This window comes from Pelodiscus sinensis, chromosome 29, assembly GCF_052426305.1.
Source record: "Pelodiscus sinensis isolate ZL-2025 chromosome 29, ASM5242630v1, whole genome shotgun sequence".
In the NCBI taxonomy this organism is placed as follows: Eukaryota; Metazoa; Chordata; order Testudines; family Trionychidae; genus Pelodiscus; species Pelodiscus sinensis.
Window position 1 is genome coordinate 16,069,735 of NC_143080.1, and position 16,981 is coordinate 16,086,715.

General features: G+C 48.5%; 1 protein-coding gene across 3 annotated transcripts in view; it reads left to right on the forward strand.

The window, feature by feature from the left end:
- The first annotated feature begins 272 nt into the window (after window positions 1-272).
- NSF (N-ethylmaleimide sensitive factor, vesicle fusing ATPase) overlaps window positions 273-16,981 on the forward strand; it is a 162,543-nt gene continuing 145,834 nt past the window's right edge. For 2 of the 3 annotated variants that reach the window (XM_075911369.2, XM_075911370.2), the window contains exon 1: window positions 273-428. In XM_075911369.2, coding sequence (XP_075767484.1) covers window positions 417-428 — 12 coding nt within the window. In that variant the 5' untranslated portion in view covers window positions 273-416. Of the gene's footprint in view, window positions 429-1,935; window positions 2,296-16,981 lie in introns of those variants that run through there. The other variant, XM_025181455.3, reaches the window with a different exon arrangement.

A 16,981-nucleotide genomic window follows, 5' to 3' on the forward strand; every position in this document is an offset into this window, starting at 1 on the left:
GGGCTGGCCAGTTCAAAAGCGGACACCTGGTCACCCTCCTCCCGCAGGCCCCCTCTGGGCTGACAGGGCGGAGCTGCTGTCATTAGGCCTTGGGGGAGGGGCTGTAGCCTGGCAGGGAAGCGGCGCGGAGCCTCCAGGGGGCGCTATGGCCTGGGCTACTTCCGCCACAGCCGGCCCGGCGCGTTCGCCCCCAAGCGGCGCGGGGCAGCGCTGCCCCGGGCGGGGTGACATCACCGCGACAGAACGATGCTGTAACGAGGTGACGTCTCCGCCGGAAGGGGCGTAGCCCCGCCCAATGCCGGGCGCTCTGCGCCGCTCCTGCGGAATCGCATGGCCGCAGTGCGCATGCGCAGCCGCCTGACGCGCTGGCGTTTGGCTGCTGGGACCGGGCGGTGTGAGCCGCGAGCAGCGACGAGATGGCGGGACGGGTGAGTGCGCGCGGGCCTGCGCTCCCGGCTCCCCCCTGCCGGGTCCCCCCCGGCTCGTCCCTCCCCCCCGACGGGACCCCCCCCCGCTCCTGACTCCCCCCTCCGCCCCCCCCCCGACGGGACCCCCCGCTCCTGACTCCCCCCTCCCCCCCCCGACGGGACCCCCCGCTCCTGACTCCCCCCGACGGGACCCCCCGCTCCTGACTCCCCCCTCCGCCCCCCCCCGGCGGGACCCCCCCGCTCCTGACTCCCCCCTCCCCCCCCCCCGACGGGACCCCCCGCTCCTGACTCCCCCTCCCCCCCCCCCGACGGGACCCCCCGCTCCTGACTCACCCCCCCCCCCCCCCGACGGACCCCCCCGCTCCTGACTCCCCCCTCCCCCCCCCCCCGGACGGGACCCCCCGCTCCTGACTCCCCCCTCCTCCCCCCCCCGACGGGACCCCCCCGCTCCTGACTCACCCCTCCTCCCCCCCCCCCGACGGGACCCCCCGCTCCTGACTCCCCCCTCCTCCCCCCCCGACGGGACCCCCCCGCTCCTGACTCCCCCCTCCTCCCCCCCCCCGACGGGACCCCCCGCTCCTGACTCACCCCTCCCCCCCCCCCCCCGGACGGGACCCCCCGCTCCTGACTCCCCCCTCCTCCCCCCCCCCCGACGGGACCCCCCGCTCCTGACTCCCCCCCCTCCCCCCCCGACGGGACCCCCCGCTCCTGACTCACCCCTCCTCCCCCCCCCGACGGGACCCCCCGCTCCTGACTCACCCCTCCTCCCCCCCCCCGACGGGACCCCCCGCTCCTGACTCACCCCTCCTCCCCCCCCCGACGGGACCCCCCCGCTCCTGACTCACCCCTCCTCCCCCCCCGACGGGACCCCCCCGCTCCTGACTCACCCCTCCTCCCCCCCCGACGGGACCCCCCGCTCCTGACTCACCCCTCCTCCCCCCCCCGACGGGACCCCCCGCTCCTGACTCACCCCTCCTCCCCCCCCCCGACGGGACCCCCCCGCTCCTGACTCACCCCTCCTCCCCCCCCGACGGGACCCCCCGCTCCTGACTCCCCCTCATTCCCCCCCCCCCGGACGGGACCCCCCGCTCCTGACTCCCCCCTCCTCCCCCCCGACGGGACCCCCCGCTCCTGACTCCCCCCTCCTCCCCCCCGACGGGACCCCCCCGCTCCTGACTCACCCCTCCTCCCCCCCCCCGACGGGACCCCCCGCTCCTGACTCACCCCTCCTCCCCCCCCGACGGGACCCCCCGCTCCTGACTCACCCCTCTTCCCTCCCCATGTCGGGTCCCCCTACCCCTACTGTCCCCCTCGAGGCCAGTCATCTTCCCCTTCCCGCCAGTGCTTACTGCTGTGGGGCCTTTATCACCTTCTGCCCACAGAAAACCAGAGCAGCTCTTGGACTGGCCTGTGTGGGCAAGGCCGTGAGAGACGCAGGTGCTTGAGCCCGGCACTTGGGGTGACCTAGCTCCTGGGAGAATGTTTCTGCTCACTTGGCTGTCACCTTTCGGTGAGATGCATTAGCCACACTGATGCAAGACACAGGACACCTCCACACTACTGCATCATACACAGTGCAGCTGGGTTGCTGTGATGTCAATGTAGTTTTACAGTGCCTGGCGTAGAATTGATATTCCCAAGTTTTATAATAAGGAGTTTTCCAGATAATCTTTTGGACTGAACATGCTCAGTTTGATTCTTTAGTTTCTCATTCAATGCAAGAAGCTTCCAAGAAACTAGAGCAGCAAAACCTTTTTCAGAGTAAGTCTTAGTTTGATGTTTCACCAAAGGACTGATGGCAGTTTGCACCCTGTGAGGAACCTTCAAATGGTGGAGACCTTGATGCAACGGAGCACTTATTTGATCTGTAAGCAAGATGTGGATGCTAGAATCTCTTAACTTTAAGGAAAACTATTTTATTCAGGTCCAGTATGTTGAGCCCCTTGTTCAGATATCCCCAAATTTGGATCTGTATCAGAAACCCATGCTACCATAACAAATTTCAGGGCAATCTGAGTAACCATATAGATGCAATAATTTTTGGTGGACAGTTTTTTTTGGGGGGGGTCACTCCAAGATTTTGGAAAGTGGTCAAGGGTTTCACTTTTCTGTGGAAAAGGTGTGGAGTCTAGGATGGCAATTCGATGTAGAAGGGTGCACAGGATAAGAGACTGGCGTGCAGGAGTTGGCGTGAGGTCTGAGAGGGAGTTTGGGTGAAGGAGGGGATTGTGACCTGAGTCAGGGGATTGGGGTTAGGGTCAAGGAGAGAGTGTGGGGTCAGGAGAGGATTCTGGCCTGTGGAAGGGGAGTAGGAGAGGGTACAGGGTCTGAGAAGGAGTTTAGAGAGGGCAGGAGGATAGAGAGGGTTTGGATGGTGACTTGGGGGAGGGAGTTGGGGATGCGGGAGGGGCAGGGGTGCCAGAGGTAGGCTTTGCATGGGATGCGCTTACCTAAGCAGCTCCTGGCCAGCACCCCCAAGGCAGGCTGGGCTTCCTGCCTGCTGCAGCCCTAGACTGCTTAAAGCTGCAGGCTGCTCCTGGATGTGGCTCTCAACTCTGGGAGAGGCTTGTGCTGCCCCATCTCCCAGGCCAATCTCTCAGCTCCTACTGGCTGCTTGTTTACGGTCAATAGGAGCTGAGAGATTGGCTGGGGGTGGGAAGGTCACGTGAAGCTTTCCCCTTCTTCCAGAGCAGAAAGTCACACTGAGTAGGAATAACAAAACAAAACAAAAAAAACCAGTCATGTAGCACTTTAAAGACTAACAAGATGGTTTATTAGATCATGAGCTTTTGTGGGCAGACCCACTTCTTCAGATCATAGTCTGAAAGTGAATTGGCATGACCATTATATAACAGAGGGATACAATGAAAAAAGTAAACCAATTTCAAACTAACGAGTCAGCTACATAGAACAGAAGGTGGGGGCGAGGAGACAAGGAAGGAGGAAATTGCTTATTGTAAGAGTCAGTTAAGTGGCTAATCTGGAGTTACTATGAATATCAAAAGGTGGGGAAAAAACAAATGGTCTGGTAGCACTTTATAGACTAACAAAACATGTAGATGGTATCATGAGCTTTTGTGGGCACAGCCCACTTCTTCAGATGACCGGAGTTATGAGTAGGGGAAATGAAAACTCGAAATAAATAGGAGAAGGGGATGGGGGAGAGAAAGATGCTCTGTCTCCCACCCTTCTTCCCCCCTCCTTTTTTCTTGAAGTATCTGGAGAAAGGATGCTAAACTTGAGCAGATAAAAATCCAAGTCAGTAGATAGATTGCTAAGGTAGGAAGGATACCGTTCAGAAAGCTGTTAGCACCTTCAGTGATAGACTCCACCATCCTGTATCTCGATTGAGCCCATTAGCATGTGAATTGAATTTGTATATGTATTGTAATTCCAAGTTTTCCCTGTGGATTTGGTTTGAGGAGCTGGCCTGTGACAAGACCGCCACCTGCAGATCTGTTAGATTATGGTTAGGTAAGCAGAAATGTTCTCCCACTGGCTTCTGAGTATTCCCTTTACGTATATCCGATTTGTGTCCATTGATTCTTTCCCACAGAGAATGTCCAATTTTACCAATATATATAGCAGAGGAGCACTGCTGGCTTTTGATGGCGTAGATCAAGTTACTAGATGAGCAGTCAAATGACTCTTTGATTTTGTGGCTTATGTTGTTTGCTCCAGTGATGAATTCATCAGTGTAGATATGTGGGCAGAGCTGGCATCTTTTTTGGTTGCAGGTCTGGGTTTCAGGAGGCTTATGATGTGGTTGTGTGGCATGGTTATCAGAAAGAATGCGTTTCAGATTAGGGGGTTGTCTGTAAGCAAGAATAGGTTTTTCTCCTAATGCCTCTGAGAGTGAGGGATCATTTCCAAAATAGGTTGTAGATTGTGTATAATGCGTTGGATGGGTCTGTGTTGTGGACTGTAAGTAACAACAAGAAGAGTTCTGATATTTTCTCTTTTGGGTCTGTCTCGAAGTAGTTCATGTCTTGGTACTTTTTTGGGTCTGTCAATTTGGCTGTCTTTGTAATGTGTCAGGTAATTATCATCTATGTTAAGGCCCATTCGCAACACGTCAAATTTTAGAGTAGGGATGTTAAATTTCAGTTAATTAACTGAATAGTCAATGGGATTCCCATCGACTGTTCAATTAGTCGATAAGGTCTAGCGTGGCATTCCGCCTTTGAAATGTACAAGAGCCCCAGTAGTCCCACAATATTCTTGCCAGCAAGATAAGGGAATGTGGATTGGATAAATGGACGGTAAGATGGATAGAAAGATGGCTAGAAGGCCGGGCCCAGCGGGTAATGATAAACGGCTTGATATCAGGATGGCGGTCGGTTTCTAGTGGAGTGCCCCAAGGTTCAGTTCTAGGACCGGTTTTGTTCAATATCTTTATTAATGACCTGGATGAGGGGATGGATTGCACCCTCAGCAAGTTTGCGGATGACACTAAGCTGGGGGGAGAGGTAGATACGCTTAAGGGCAGAGATAGGGTCCAGAATGACTTAGACAAATTGGAGGATTGGGCCACAAGAAATCTGATGAAGTTCAACAAGGACAAGTGTAGAGTCCTGCACTTGGGACAGAAGAATTCCAAGCATAGTTACAAGCTGGGGACCAACCGGTTAAGTAGTAGTTCTGCAGAAAGGGACCTGGGGGTTACAGTGGATGAGAAGCTGGATATGCATCAACAGTGTGCCCTTGTAGCCAAGAAGGCTCATGGCATATTAGATTGCATTAAGAGGAGCATTGCCAGCAGATCCAGAGATGTCATTATTCCTCTTTATTCAGCTTTGGTGAGGCCACATCTGGAGAATTGTGTCCAGTTCTGGGCCCCCCACTACAAAAAGGATGTGGATGCATTTTGAGAGGGTCCAGCGGAGGGCAACCAAAATGATTAGGGGGCTGGAGCATATGACTTATGAGGACAGGCTGAGGGACTTGGGTCTGTTTAGTCTGCAGAAGAGAAGAGTGAGGGGGGATTTGATAGCAGCCTTCAACTTCCTGAAGGGAGGTTCCAAAGAGGCTGGAGAGAGGCTGTTCTCAGTAGTGACAGATGGCAGAACAAGGAGCAATGGTCTCAAGTTGAGGTGGGAGAGGTCCAGGTTGGATATTAGGAAAAACTATTTCACTAGGAGGGCGGTGAAGCACTGGAATGGGTTACCTGGGGAAGTAGTGGAGTCTCCATCCTTAAAGGTGTTTAAGTCTCGGCTTGACAAAGCCCTGGCCAGGTTGATTTAGTTGGAATTGGTCCTGCCTAGAGCAGGGGGCTGGACTTGATGACCTTCTGAGGTCTCTTCCAGTTCTATGATTCTATGACTGCTGCCATGAGTCCCTGACTCCTTCCATGGAGCTGAAGCTGGGGGCACCAGCTTTTAAACCTGCTCCCCCAGCACTTGCTCCTCTTCCTCCCCCTTGCTGCCTCTTTCTGATGGAGCAAAATGCAGGACTATGTAGCACTTTAAAGACTAACAAGATGGTTTATTAGATGATGAGCTTTCGTGGGCCAGACCCACTTCCTCAGATAAAATAGTGGAAGAAAATAGTCACAACCATATATACCAAAGGATACAATTTAAAAAAATGAACACACATGAAAAGGACAAATCAAATATCAGAACAGAAGGGGGATGGGGGGGGGGAAGGTAAATGTCTGTGAGCTAATGATATTAGAGGTGATAATTGGGGAAGCTATCTTTGTAATGGGTAAGATAACTAGAGTGTTTGTTGAGACCCATGCGTAAAGTGTCAAATTTTAGCATGAATGACAGTTCAGAGGATTCCCTTTCAAGTGCAGATTTAAAAGGTCTTTGAAGCAGGATGCAGGTGATTAAGTCATTGAGACAATGGCCTTTCAGGTTGAAATGGCAAGAAACTGTTTTTTTCTATGTGATCCTGTCTGATATCTGTTTTGTGGACATTGATCCTTTGGTGAAGTGTCTGAGACGTTTGTCCAATGTACATAGCGGACGGACACTTTCGGCACATGATAGCATAGATTATATTTCTGGATGCGCAGGAATATGTGTTCTTGATCTTATAAGAAAAACAGTTTTCTTTTTCTTTTGCATTGGAGATATAGCAATTGTTCTGGTAAGTGTATACATCAGACATGTGCATACAGTGCCTACGTCACCTCAGCTAGTGTTGGATAGCCACAGGCTCAATTCTGAAGATGTGGGTCTCTGAGGACAGTATTGTTAGTATGGTGATCCTCCCATTTTATTCTAGGGGGCTTTTGAAGAGAGAGCTGCTGCAGGTATGCCAGGTGTTTTTCTATAGGGTCACCTAAGTCTCACAGTCATAGAGATAATTTGACATTATCCCTATTTTATAAACTAAAAGTTTAGTGTGTCTTCTGATGAAGTGATTTTTTCATCATCAGGCAAGACAATTTGCCAAAGGCAAGTGTAGCATAGTGGATTCTGTGCCGAATCTCCTTGTCATGGAAGATGTGCAGGAAGTGTTGTGGACGCTTTCCCAGGTTAGAATCGTGCAGGAGGCTCCTCCTTGCTTAGTCACTTAATTCCAGGCCATATGGAGAACCTCTGAAATGGAGAAGTGATATGTGTAATTAGAGGGCTGCCTCCTATGCAGGTTTTTAATTTACTGGCTAGTGCTTTAAAATCTCTTTTTTTAGCTTGTTTTAAACAGCAGCAGTAAAGAAAAGCTTTTAAAATATGTCAACAAATGGTGTTCCATAATGCTTAAAGAGCTGTATGACAGATTTTACTGAAATCTATGCAGGGAAACAGTTCTATTAATAAACCACTTTAGTCAGGAGAATGAAGACTGTTCTACGTACTAAATGAAAGATATGGCTTGGATAACAAAGTCAAATCATGGCGTCTAGGAGTACACTATAATTGTCCAGGACAGCAAAGCCTGGTGTGGACTTGCTGTGCATAGAGCTGATCCCACATCTGAGAGTGGACAGAAGTGCTTGTAGAAAAGTTGACTTGTTCTTCTGTTCTCCCAGGTTAGATGTCAAGCTTATAATTCAGTAATTGTTTATTTGCAGGCCAGGGCTCAAATCTTTTCACCAGCAAAACAAACTGTAGGATCTCAACCTAATGCTTAGAGAACATAATGTAAAATATATTCACAGTGAAACTGGGTAGTGTTCATAGTTGATTGTCTCTTCTTGGATCTGTTTGGAATGGCTAGTTAAACCAGTGATAATGTAAATTATAAATAAGATTGGGATGGTAGGGTCATCACAGCTTTGGCAATGACGATATTCCTGGCTCTGGTCAATACTGTTAGTCTTGTACCATGTGCTGTTTATTGGGAATAAGTCTAATGTTTACTAGATAGCAATAGATTTATTACAAAATAATTATTGCTTCATTAGGAACGACTTTTCTGGTTTTTTTCATTGTTTTAATGATTTGTGTGGAATTATGGCAAGGATTGCTTTGTGAACAAATCTATTGATTGACTATTATTTGGACTTTTATGGTAACTTTGTTTATTTTGTAAAAAGTTTTAATTAAATTTGAGCTGGGAATATATTTGAATTCTAAAACTTTTAGAGATGACATTTTAGATATGCAAAATTATAGTGAAAATCTTGCAGCTATGGCCCCCAAAATCTACTTGACCGTCCTTGTTGTAGTGAGATGCAGAGGGGTTAATTATTATTTGGGATATGACTGGGGTCCTTTAGATATTATGAGATGTTTACCCCACTGTGCTGACTACTGGGAAAATGCATGTTAAGAGACATTCCGTGCTCTAGAGTTTACAATCCAAATAATAGGACAGGAAAATTGTGGGGGGGAAAGAGAAGCATTTCTCAGTGTTATAATGGATCATCAGAGAAATCTTCTGTCAAACCCAACTGGAGTTTCCCACTTCAGCTCCTGCAAATACAGAGCAAGTTTTCACTGCAGCATACATAGTATGTAAAGAGAGGCCAATTAGAGTAGGCCTGTACAACATTTTGGAGTAAGTGGGAGGGAGTCTCCCAACTTAGGTTGACTCTCAAAATTGTGGGACTTGCAAATAGCTGTATAGACAGAGCTTTGCAATAGGGATGAGAAAGTTTGACTGGTTAAAGTGAGGCATATCAGTTAAGGTTAGCCACTCTGGGGGGAAGCGGGGTCCAGCTGTCACCTCCTTTAATCAGTTAACTGGTTAAACAATATGTTTAACTGGCTATCGATTTAAACCAGATTTTACATACCTACTTTGAAGTTGTAGCTCTGTCTGGAGCTTGGGTTTTCGAATCTATTCCTCTTCCTAGGCTTCAGAGCCCAAGCTGCATCTGGAATTTGCAACTTCAGATCACTGGTTAGACTGCATTTTAAGAGCGCAAGCCCCTCCAGTCATGGTCTGTTGATCTGATCTGGGAGTGTGATGCTGGCTGGGTATATCTCTCTCTATGGTCAATTGTCAATAGTAATGCTATGGGGAAGAAGCCCATCAACAACGTGACCGAATTCACTTCACGTAGACCTGAGTACTAATGTCCGATGGTAACAACTTTTAGTCTGTACTATCTTGATCAGGGCTGAGCAAAATATGGCCAGGGGGCCGGATCTAGCCTGCCAAGCCACAGGATCTGGACCACCCTGCCAGGATCTTCAGGCACGCAGCTGCTGTGGTTTAAAGCGCTGTCCCTGTGTGTGTCTGTTCTGAAGGTAGGGAGGAAGCTTCATGCGATATCCCTGCCCCCAGCCCAATCCTCAGCCCCTATTGGCATGCATACCCCTCCTGCACCCCAACTTCCTCCCCCAGGTTACCATCCAAACCCTTTGTACCCCAATGCCCCAGGTCATAACTCCCTCCCAGACCCTGTACTGCCTCCTACTAAGGATGATAAACATTGGTTAATTGACTAGTTGAGTAACCTCATGAATTCTTATCAGTTAGTCGACTATTCTACAGTCCCTGGGGGCAGGGTTGGCAGCCAGTATAGTCTGGGCCCACTTCCAAGGAGTTCCCTGCCACTCCGCATGGGGTGCCAGATGGGAGCTGGTCTGTAAGGAAAACCAGTTCAAAACCAGCTCCCCTCACAGACTGTTTGTCATCCTATACTGCTGCCTCTGATACAGCTGCAGCAGAGCAGGGTGGCAGAAGTCCCTGTCTGGGGTGGGGGCAGGGAGAAAAACGTGTAGTCTACAGCATTAACCTATAATCATTTGCTTATTGGATAATCAGTTAATTGACTACACTATTACATCCCTACCTTCTACACCTCTCCCAGGCCAGAATCCTCTCCTGCACCCAAGCACCCTCCCAGAACCTGCACCTTATTCCCCTGCCCCAGCTCACAACCCCCTCCTTTACCCAGACACCCTCTCAGACCCTACACCGTCTCCTGCACCCCTGTGCCTTAACCTTGCACCATTTTGTACCCAGTCTTTATCCTAGATCCCACACCTCTTCCACAGAAAAGTGCAGCCCTTGACCACTTACCAAACTTTGAAGTGGCCCCCCCACCAAAAATTATTTCCCATCCCTGATCTTGATGCAGAAATGAACTAGTGATGTAGCCGTGGAAGGTCCCACATACCATTATCTATTCCTGAGACATTCAGCTCCCCAGCCTTTTGCTTTTTGCTCTTTCCCCTTTGTTAGGCTGTTTGAGTCTCTGCTCTGCTCTCTGGTTAGAGTAGACACAATATTTCTAGTTACCAGACCTGCTTGTCTTTGAAGTTCAAATTTTGCTTGCTTTTGAAAATACAAGCAAAGGCTCTCTGGCAGTGGAAACACCTGGGGAGGGATGAAGAAGAGTGTGTGCGCCACTGTGTTTCTTGCTTTGTTTTTTTTATGTAAAGAGCATATCAGCAGCAGCGTACTTAAGACTCTTCACTCTGATGGGAATTAACATTTACTCAACAATTTTTTAAAATAAATACATTGTTGTTCAAACTCAGAGTAACTTATACCACTAAAAGCTGTTGTGATAGAAGTTTGTTTTCACTATAATCGAGTAAAGAACTTAACTGTTCATTCACCTTCAAAGGCACTAAGTTTGCCTTGATATTGCCGAACCTTTTACACATACTTAAGGAGCACAATTCCTTCCAAAACAGAAGAATTGAATTTATAACACCTTTTTGAAGACAGATGAAGCAGATGAGAATGGAGGCTTCTCAGCTGGAGGAGGATCAGCAATCTGAGATACTATACTCAGTAGATGCTTCATGTGCTTAATACTGCTGATCTTTCAGTAAAAAGTAGACCATTACAGTTCTTGAAGGGAAATGCAGCCAGTTTAGGTATCTTTGAAAAATAATTGTGATCAGATTTGTCTTTTTCTTGGACAACGAGGTATCCTGGCTCTCATAAACACACAAATAGTGCAGAGCACTTGCTAAATTCATATTTTAGATTTTTTTATTCATTGCTTTTTAAAATAAGCATTTTAACTACTTAATGTGTTTTTTTTTTAAATCAAAACCTACATGATTAAAAACAGACATCTATAGACAAGTGACAGAATAATGTAATCCTGTGAAATCCTTGCTACTGGAGGTTAATTTCCCTAACTTGGCAGCAATGAGACCTACAGGAGCAATTTTTCAATTTGCAACATTTGGGATCTATATGAAGAGGTGGTGTCTTGTGTATATGCATATCACCATACTGAGGTAATGAAAAATTAAATAGGATGCTTATTTTCCGAGGTCTTTCATACAAAGTGTCCAGACTAAGGATGTTCAAATGTGGTTATCAGGCTAATTGTATAGTTGATATACATTGTGGATAGGGCTACTCTGCAGAGCCGCAGCGGGGGTAGCTCCAGGAGTCTGGTTGAGCTGGGAATGAGCAGTCCTGGCCTGTGCCAGTTTCAGGAGCCACCTGTGCCACCAGGCTCTTCCTACATTTTAAAATGTAGAGGCATAGCGATCAGTGTGAGCTGGAACTCCTTGGTCCTGGCTTGCACTGAGTCTAGAAACCCCTGTTAACCTCTGCCCATGGCCAGCCCTGGCTGCCGCAAACAGGGGCTACTTGATGCCAACAGCTCCTGTCAGTGGGGGGGCCCAGCAGACAGTAGCTGCTTTACAGCAGCCTCCCCTATTCACTCCACTCCCTCCCCCCGGTTCCTCTTATAGAGGCAGCAGGGGGAGAGCAGGCGGCACCCTGGAGACAATGCTTGGGGGAACCAGGGCAGCAAGGCAGGGGAGGGCGCCGCAGGGATCATGGGACCAGCGGGGACTCCCTGCTGGCCTCGTGTTCCCCCACTGTGGTGCTTCAGCCTTTAAAATGTACAAGAATCTTGCGGGACAAAATCAGAGTTTTGTCCTAGCTCCATCACCAGCTCAACTCTCTGAGCACTTCTGCTTTTGAAATGTACAAGAGCCTTGCTGGGCTCTTGTACATTTCAAAGGCTGAAGCACCACAGTGGGAACCAGTGCAAGCAGGGACTGTTTCAGTCCTTGCTTGCCCTATTTCCCTGCTGGACCCCTGCCCCTCTCCCTGTGGAGATGGTGCTGGTGGGAGCTGGCTTTTACTCCCCTCCTCCCCCCACTGCCTCTCTCTGATAGAGGCAGTGTGTGTGTGTGCGGGGGGGGAGGGGCGTTTAGTCACTAATCGACTATCCAATAAGCTTATGCTTGTCACTTGCATCCCTAATCCATACTTAGTGGTCTAATCATAGAACACATCAGAAACATCACAATTTTTGTCCTAGATCCAACACCAGCTCAGTCCTGGCTTCCGTCAACTCACTGAACTTATTTTTTTTCCCCATGTGTAAAGTGGTATTTATACTTTCTTACTTTTTTGTTAGTGATACTAAATATTAATGAGTTGATGGATATAAAATAATTTGAACACCTTCCCCCCCACCCCCCCTAGTTGGATTGCATTTGATTCTACTTGAAATACCATGTTTATGTTGGTCTCCTGATTTCCAAGAACTGAACTACTGGAAATAGGTGTTGTGTACTAATACAGAAAAAATGCATTAATTATTTGTTTCTAAACATAGCTCCCAAAGCCTGGCTGTAAAGAAGATGATGCCTTCATATTTTTAAACTTCCAAAATAATTGTTTTGAGCTTAACAGAGGTCTGTCACAAGCCACTTGATGTAATCAGACTTGATATGTAAGATGTGTTGTGATTGCAACAAGAGACGGTCACAACAAACTGCGTCTTATTAGTTCCTTTCTTGAACACCAACAGATGCAAAAAAAAAAAAAAAAAAAAAGCAGTTTTTACTCCCTGCTGGGTCACACGCTTCAAGCATGGACAGCAGAGGGGCAGCATCTAATGTATCCTTATATCACAATTCCAACAGCAGCCCATCTCATTATGCTTAAGACTGCTGCAGATCTACTTAAGGTGCTCAATGCCTTGCCATCAGGAATATTAAAAAAAATAAAGAGGTAGTGAGAGAACAGTGGAATCTAGTTTTGTGGTTTCAAGGTACGTTTTCAATGTAATGGAAAAGACTATAGGAATAGAACTAAAATACACACGTGGAGCAACAGGTTTATTCTTAAAAGTTTATATACATTTTTTGGGTAAATCACAAATACAGTGGTTTAATATTCATCCAGGAAGCCTAGCATTAGGTTTTAGTCTCCAGTTCTTGGTATAAGGGACAAAATCTCTCCCTGATTTAGATGCTGTTGTGTAACCTGCTGTGCAGGATTAGCAGGTTAAGCTTTCTCTGTCAAGTGAAGAGTGTCTTTGTCTATAAATACAAAGGTATGGCGGATTCTCTTATTCAAAAGAGAATTGGCAATTGGTAACTAAACTGCTCGATACAGTTAAGTCTAAAGCAGACTGTGAAAGCCTTCAAAAGGATCTCACAAAACTAGATGACTGAACAACAAAATGGCAGATGATTTTAATGTTGATAAACACAAAGTAATGCATATTGGAAAACACAATCTCAACTATATATATGTAAAACATGTTGGAGATTAAAATAGCTATAATCACCAGAGAGAGATCTCAGAATCATTGTGGCTAGTTCTCTGAAAATATCCATTCAATAATCAGCAGCAGTCAAAAAAGGAAACAGCATGTTAGGGAAATTAAAAAAGGATAGAATGTAAGAAAGAGAATATCTTATGGCCTCTGTAAATCCACAATACACCCACATCTTGAATATGCATGCAGATGTGGTCACTTAATCTCAAAAAAGATATCTTGGCATTGGAAAAAGTTCAGAAAAGGGCAAAAGAAATGATTAGGGCTTTGGAACAGCTGCCATACGAGGAGAGAAGCTGGGAATGGTCGACAGGGAGTGGATCACTTGATGGTTCCCTGTTCTGTTCATTCCCTCTGGGGCAGTTGGCATTGGCGACTGTTGTAAGACAGGGTACTGGGCTGTATGGACTTTGGTCTGACCTAGTATGGCTGTTCTTGTGTGTGACGTAGTGGGGGTACCTGGCTGGTTTCTATGCTGCTGGCTCTGGGGTAACCCCCACTGGCTGCCGTGGGTACCACGACCCAGCAAAACAGGATGAGTCACTATGCAAACCAGTATGGCCAGACACCCCCCCATGGAGAGGAACAAAGGAAGGTGGAATGCTGCCCTGGCTGGGGGGCAGGGCTGGAAGAGAGTTAGTTAGTGGCTGGCTGTCTGGGAGCATGGAGGAGACAGCCTAGGGAAAGGGGCTGGAGTTTAGGGGCCCAGTCTCCCCCATCTCAAGGGGGCCTGAGGCACCCTAGCCCAGCTCTGTGACCAGATTCCATCTGTGCTGTGCTGTATCCTGGAGAGGCAATAAACTTCCTCTGTTCTACCGGCTGGTGCAGTCTGTTTGTGCCATTTCGGGGTGCAGGAGACGGGGGACCCCAACGCGCCGTCACGTTGTAAGACAGGGTACTGGGCTGTATGGACTTTGGTCTGACCTAGTATGGCTGTTCTTGTGTAACTTAATTCTACTATGACTAACAAACTTATCCCCCTTTAGGACTCCAAAAATTGAAAACGCCCTATCCAACACTTAATTTAATGCCTTGAAGTTCTATATCTTAGACTTTGACTTTACTTTTGGGAATAGTAACAACTTAATTACTTTGTTTCCTTTCATACCTAAGAGTTTGCATTTAACTAAAACCCCAAGCACTGTCCCAGAAAGCTTATTCCAAGATAAGGTGATTCTATTTCATAAGCACTGATGATTAACCCTAACCCTGAGCCATTCTTTTTAGGTACAAGTGTGAGGAATTGTCCTAGATTGAGGATTTGCTGGATCAGGGAGGTACTCTACCATTGGTCTCAGTCTGCCGTCCCTTCCTGTTACTGTGTGTTATCTGTTCTTGTAAAGTGCTGTGTAAGATAAAGGGGCTTAACTAATAACTTGTGCCTTAGGAATAGTGAGGACAAGTCACAGGCATCACATATGCCTTCCACCAAGGTGTCAAAATTGGCTTTTCCTTAGTGAAATATGTTCTGTATGCCCAGCTAGTGGTGTTGTGTACTAAAGGGCAGTGTCATATCTAACTTGCTAAGCTGCTTTTTCTTGGGTCTCTGAAGCCACAGCATGTTATGAGATTCTCTCCACTCTAATTAAGATTTAAACTAACTTTTCATTGACTTCTCTTCCCCAGCTTTGCCAGCATCGTGTTAGAATTTTGTAATTCTTCATTTTGCACCAGGATAGAGCTGTTGGAGACAAATTGGACAGTGTTTGAAAATAGGGTCATCTCACTTGTTGACACACTTCCCAATATATTTTTTTCTGTTGGTGGGGTTGTGTGGATGATCTTAACTATATTTCTGTGCATGCAGTGTCATATTTTCCTATACCCCCAAGTGCCTCTCTCAATCTCTTAAGGGCAACAAAAATAATTAGGGGTTTGGAACGGGTCCCATATGAAGAGAGATTAAAAAGACTTGGACTTTTCAGCTTAGAAAAGAGGAGACTAAGGGGGGGATATGATAGAGGTCTATAAAATCATGACTGGTATGAAAAAAGTTAATAAGGAAAAGTTATTTTCTTATTCCCACAATATAAGAACTAGGGGTCACCAATTGAAATGAATAGGCAACAGGTTTAAAACAAATGGAAGTTTTTCTTAACTCAGCTCACAGTCAACCTGTGGAACTCCTTGCCTTAGGATGTTGTGAAGGCTAGAACTTTAACAGCATTCAAAAAGGAGCTAGAAAGATTCATGGGGGTTAGGTCCATCAATGGCTGTTAGCCAGGATGGGTAGGAATGGTGTCCCTAGCCTCTGTTTCTCTGGAGGTGGGTGACAATGGAGGGATGACGTGAGGATTCCCTGTTGTGATCCCTCCCTCTGGGGCATCTGGCATTGGCCACTGTTGGTGGACAGGATACTGGGGAGCACAGAGTTGGTGGGTCCTGCCTCCTCCCCCCTCCTGTTCACTCACCCTGGAAGTGGCAGGACAGCTAACACAGGCTGCCCAGGGATGGAGCTTTGGTCTGACAAGTATGGCTGTTCTTATGAAGCCCCAGTGCAAGGAGCATGGTGCTCCTGTCTGGGGATGGGACAGGGGCTCAGGAGTTCCAGGGCCCCGGGGGACAGAAGAAGGTCCAGTCCAATCCAGTGGGGCAGAAGGAGCCATAGAGCCTGGAGTGGGAAGCAGCAGAAGCAGGTGGTGGAGGAGGAAGACTATAAGGAGTATGGAGATTTCTCTGAGCTGCCCGACATCCAGAGTATCAGCTGACTCCAACCCACCCAGCAGCAGATGAGGGAGACGAGGAGGAGAGCTGGTCTCTGAGGGAGGGAGCAGCCCTGAGCCCTGGAGCCTCTTCTGAGCCCGCTGCACCAACAACACTGTGGTGCTGCGAGCACTTCCATGCCAGGGGCCTGAGGAGGAGGTGCAGGAGACTGGCTCACTAAATTGTTGCAGTCAGTCATGGCCAGCCCGCAGCCCATACCTCCGCTGTACACGTCCCAACGGCCTTCAGCTGCGCAAACAACCTAAGACTGGCCTCATCCCTGCCCCTGGGTCCTACCCACTCATGCAGGTCCCCTCCCAGCCAGGTCTCAGCCAGAATTTTTCCACCTTAACAACATCACAGCCCCGCTGCTTCACCCTGCTCAGCTTCCACCTCTTATCTAGCCCTCTTCTCAGCTGCCCCCAGTCTCCTGCCCAACACACTCAGCATACTGACCCTATGCAGACCACCTCTCCACGAGACAGGTCTGGCGGGAAGGTTGTGACTTTCTTAACCCCCCACTCTCTGTGTGGGAAGCCGGAACTGGTGCTCCAGCCTTGCGGCTGCGCAACAACCACGGGGCTGGAGCAGCAGTGAGGGCTCCCCCACTCTGTGGCGGGGGGGAGGTCTGAGCTCCCGCTCCTCCCCATCTCACTGGGGGAATGGCAGTGCAGTGACTCGCTGTGTGGGGCCTTTCCCTGCTGCTTCCATTGGCCAGTAGCAATGGGGGCACAAAGGCAGGTAAGTGCCCCACATGCCCAGACCGCTGTACTCCAGTTCCCCTCACACCCTCCCCCCACCAAGACCACACACTGCCAGCTTGCTCTTACATCCTCTCCTGCTCCTGCACCCTTCCTCCTGGCCACACACTGCACCCTCCCTTGCTTTTGCTCCCTCCCCCTTGGCCAGACACTGTACTCCGAGCCTGCTTCTGTACCCCACCTCCCACCCA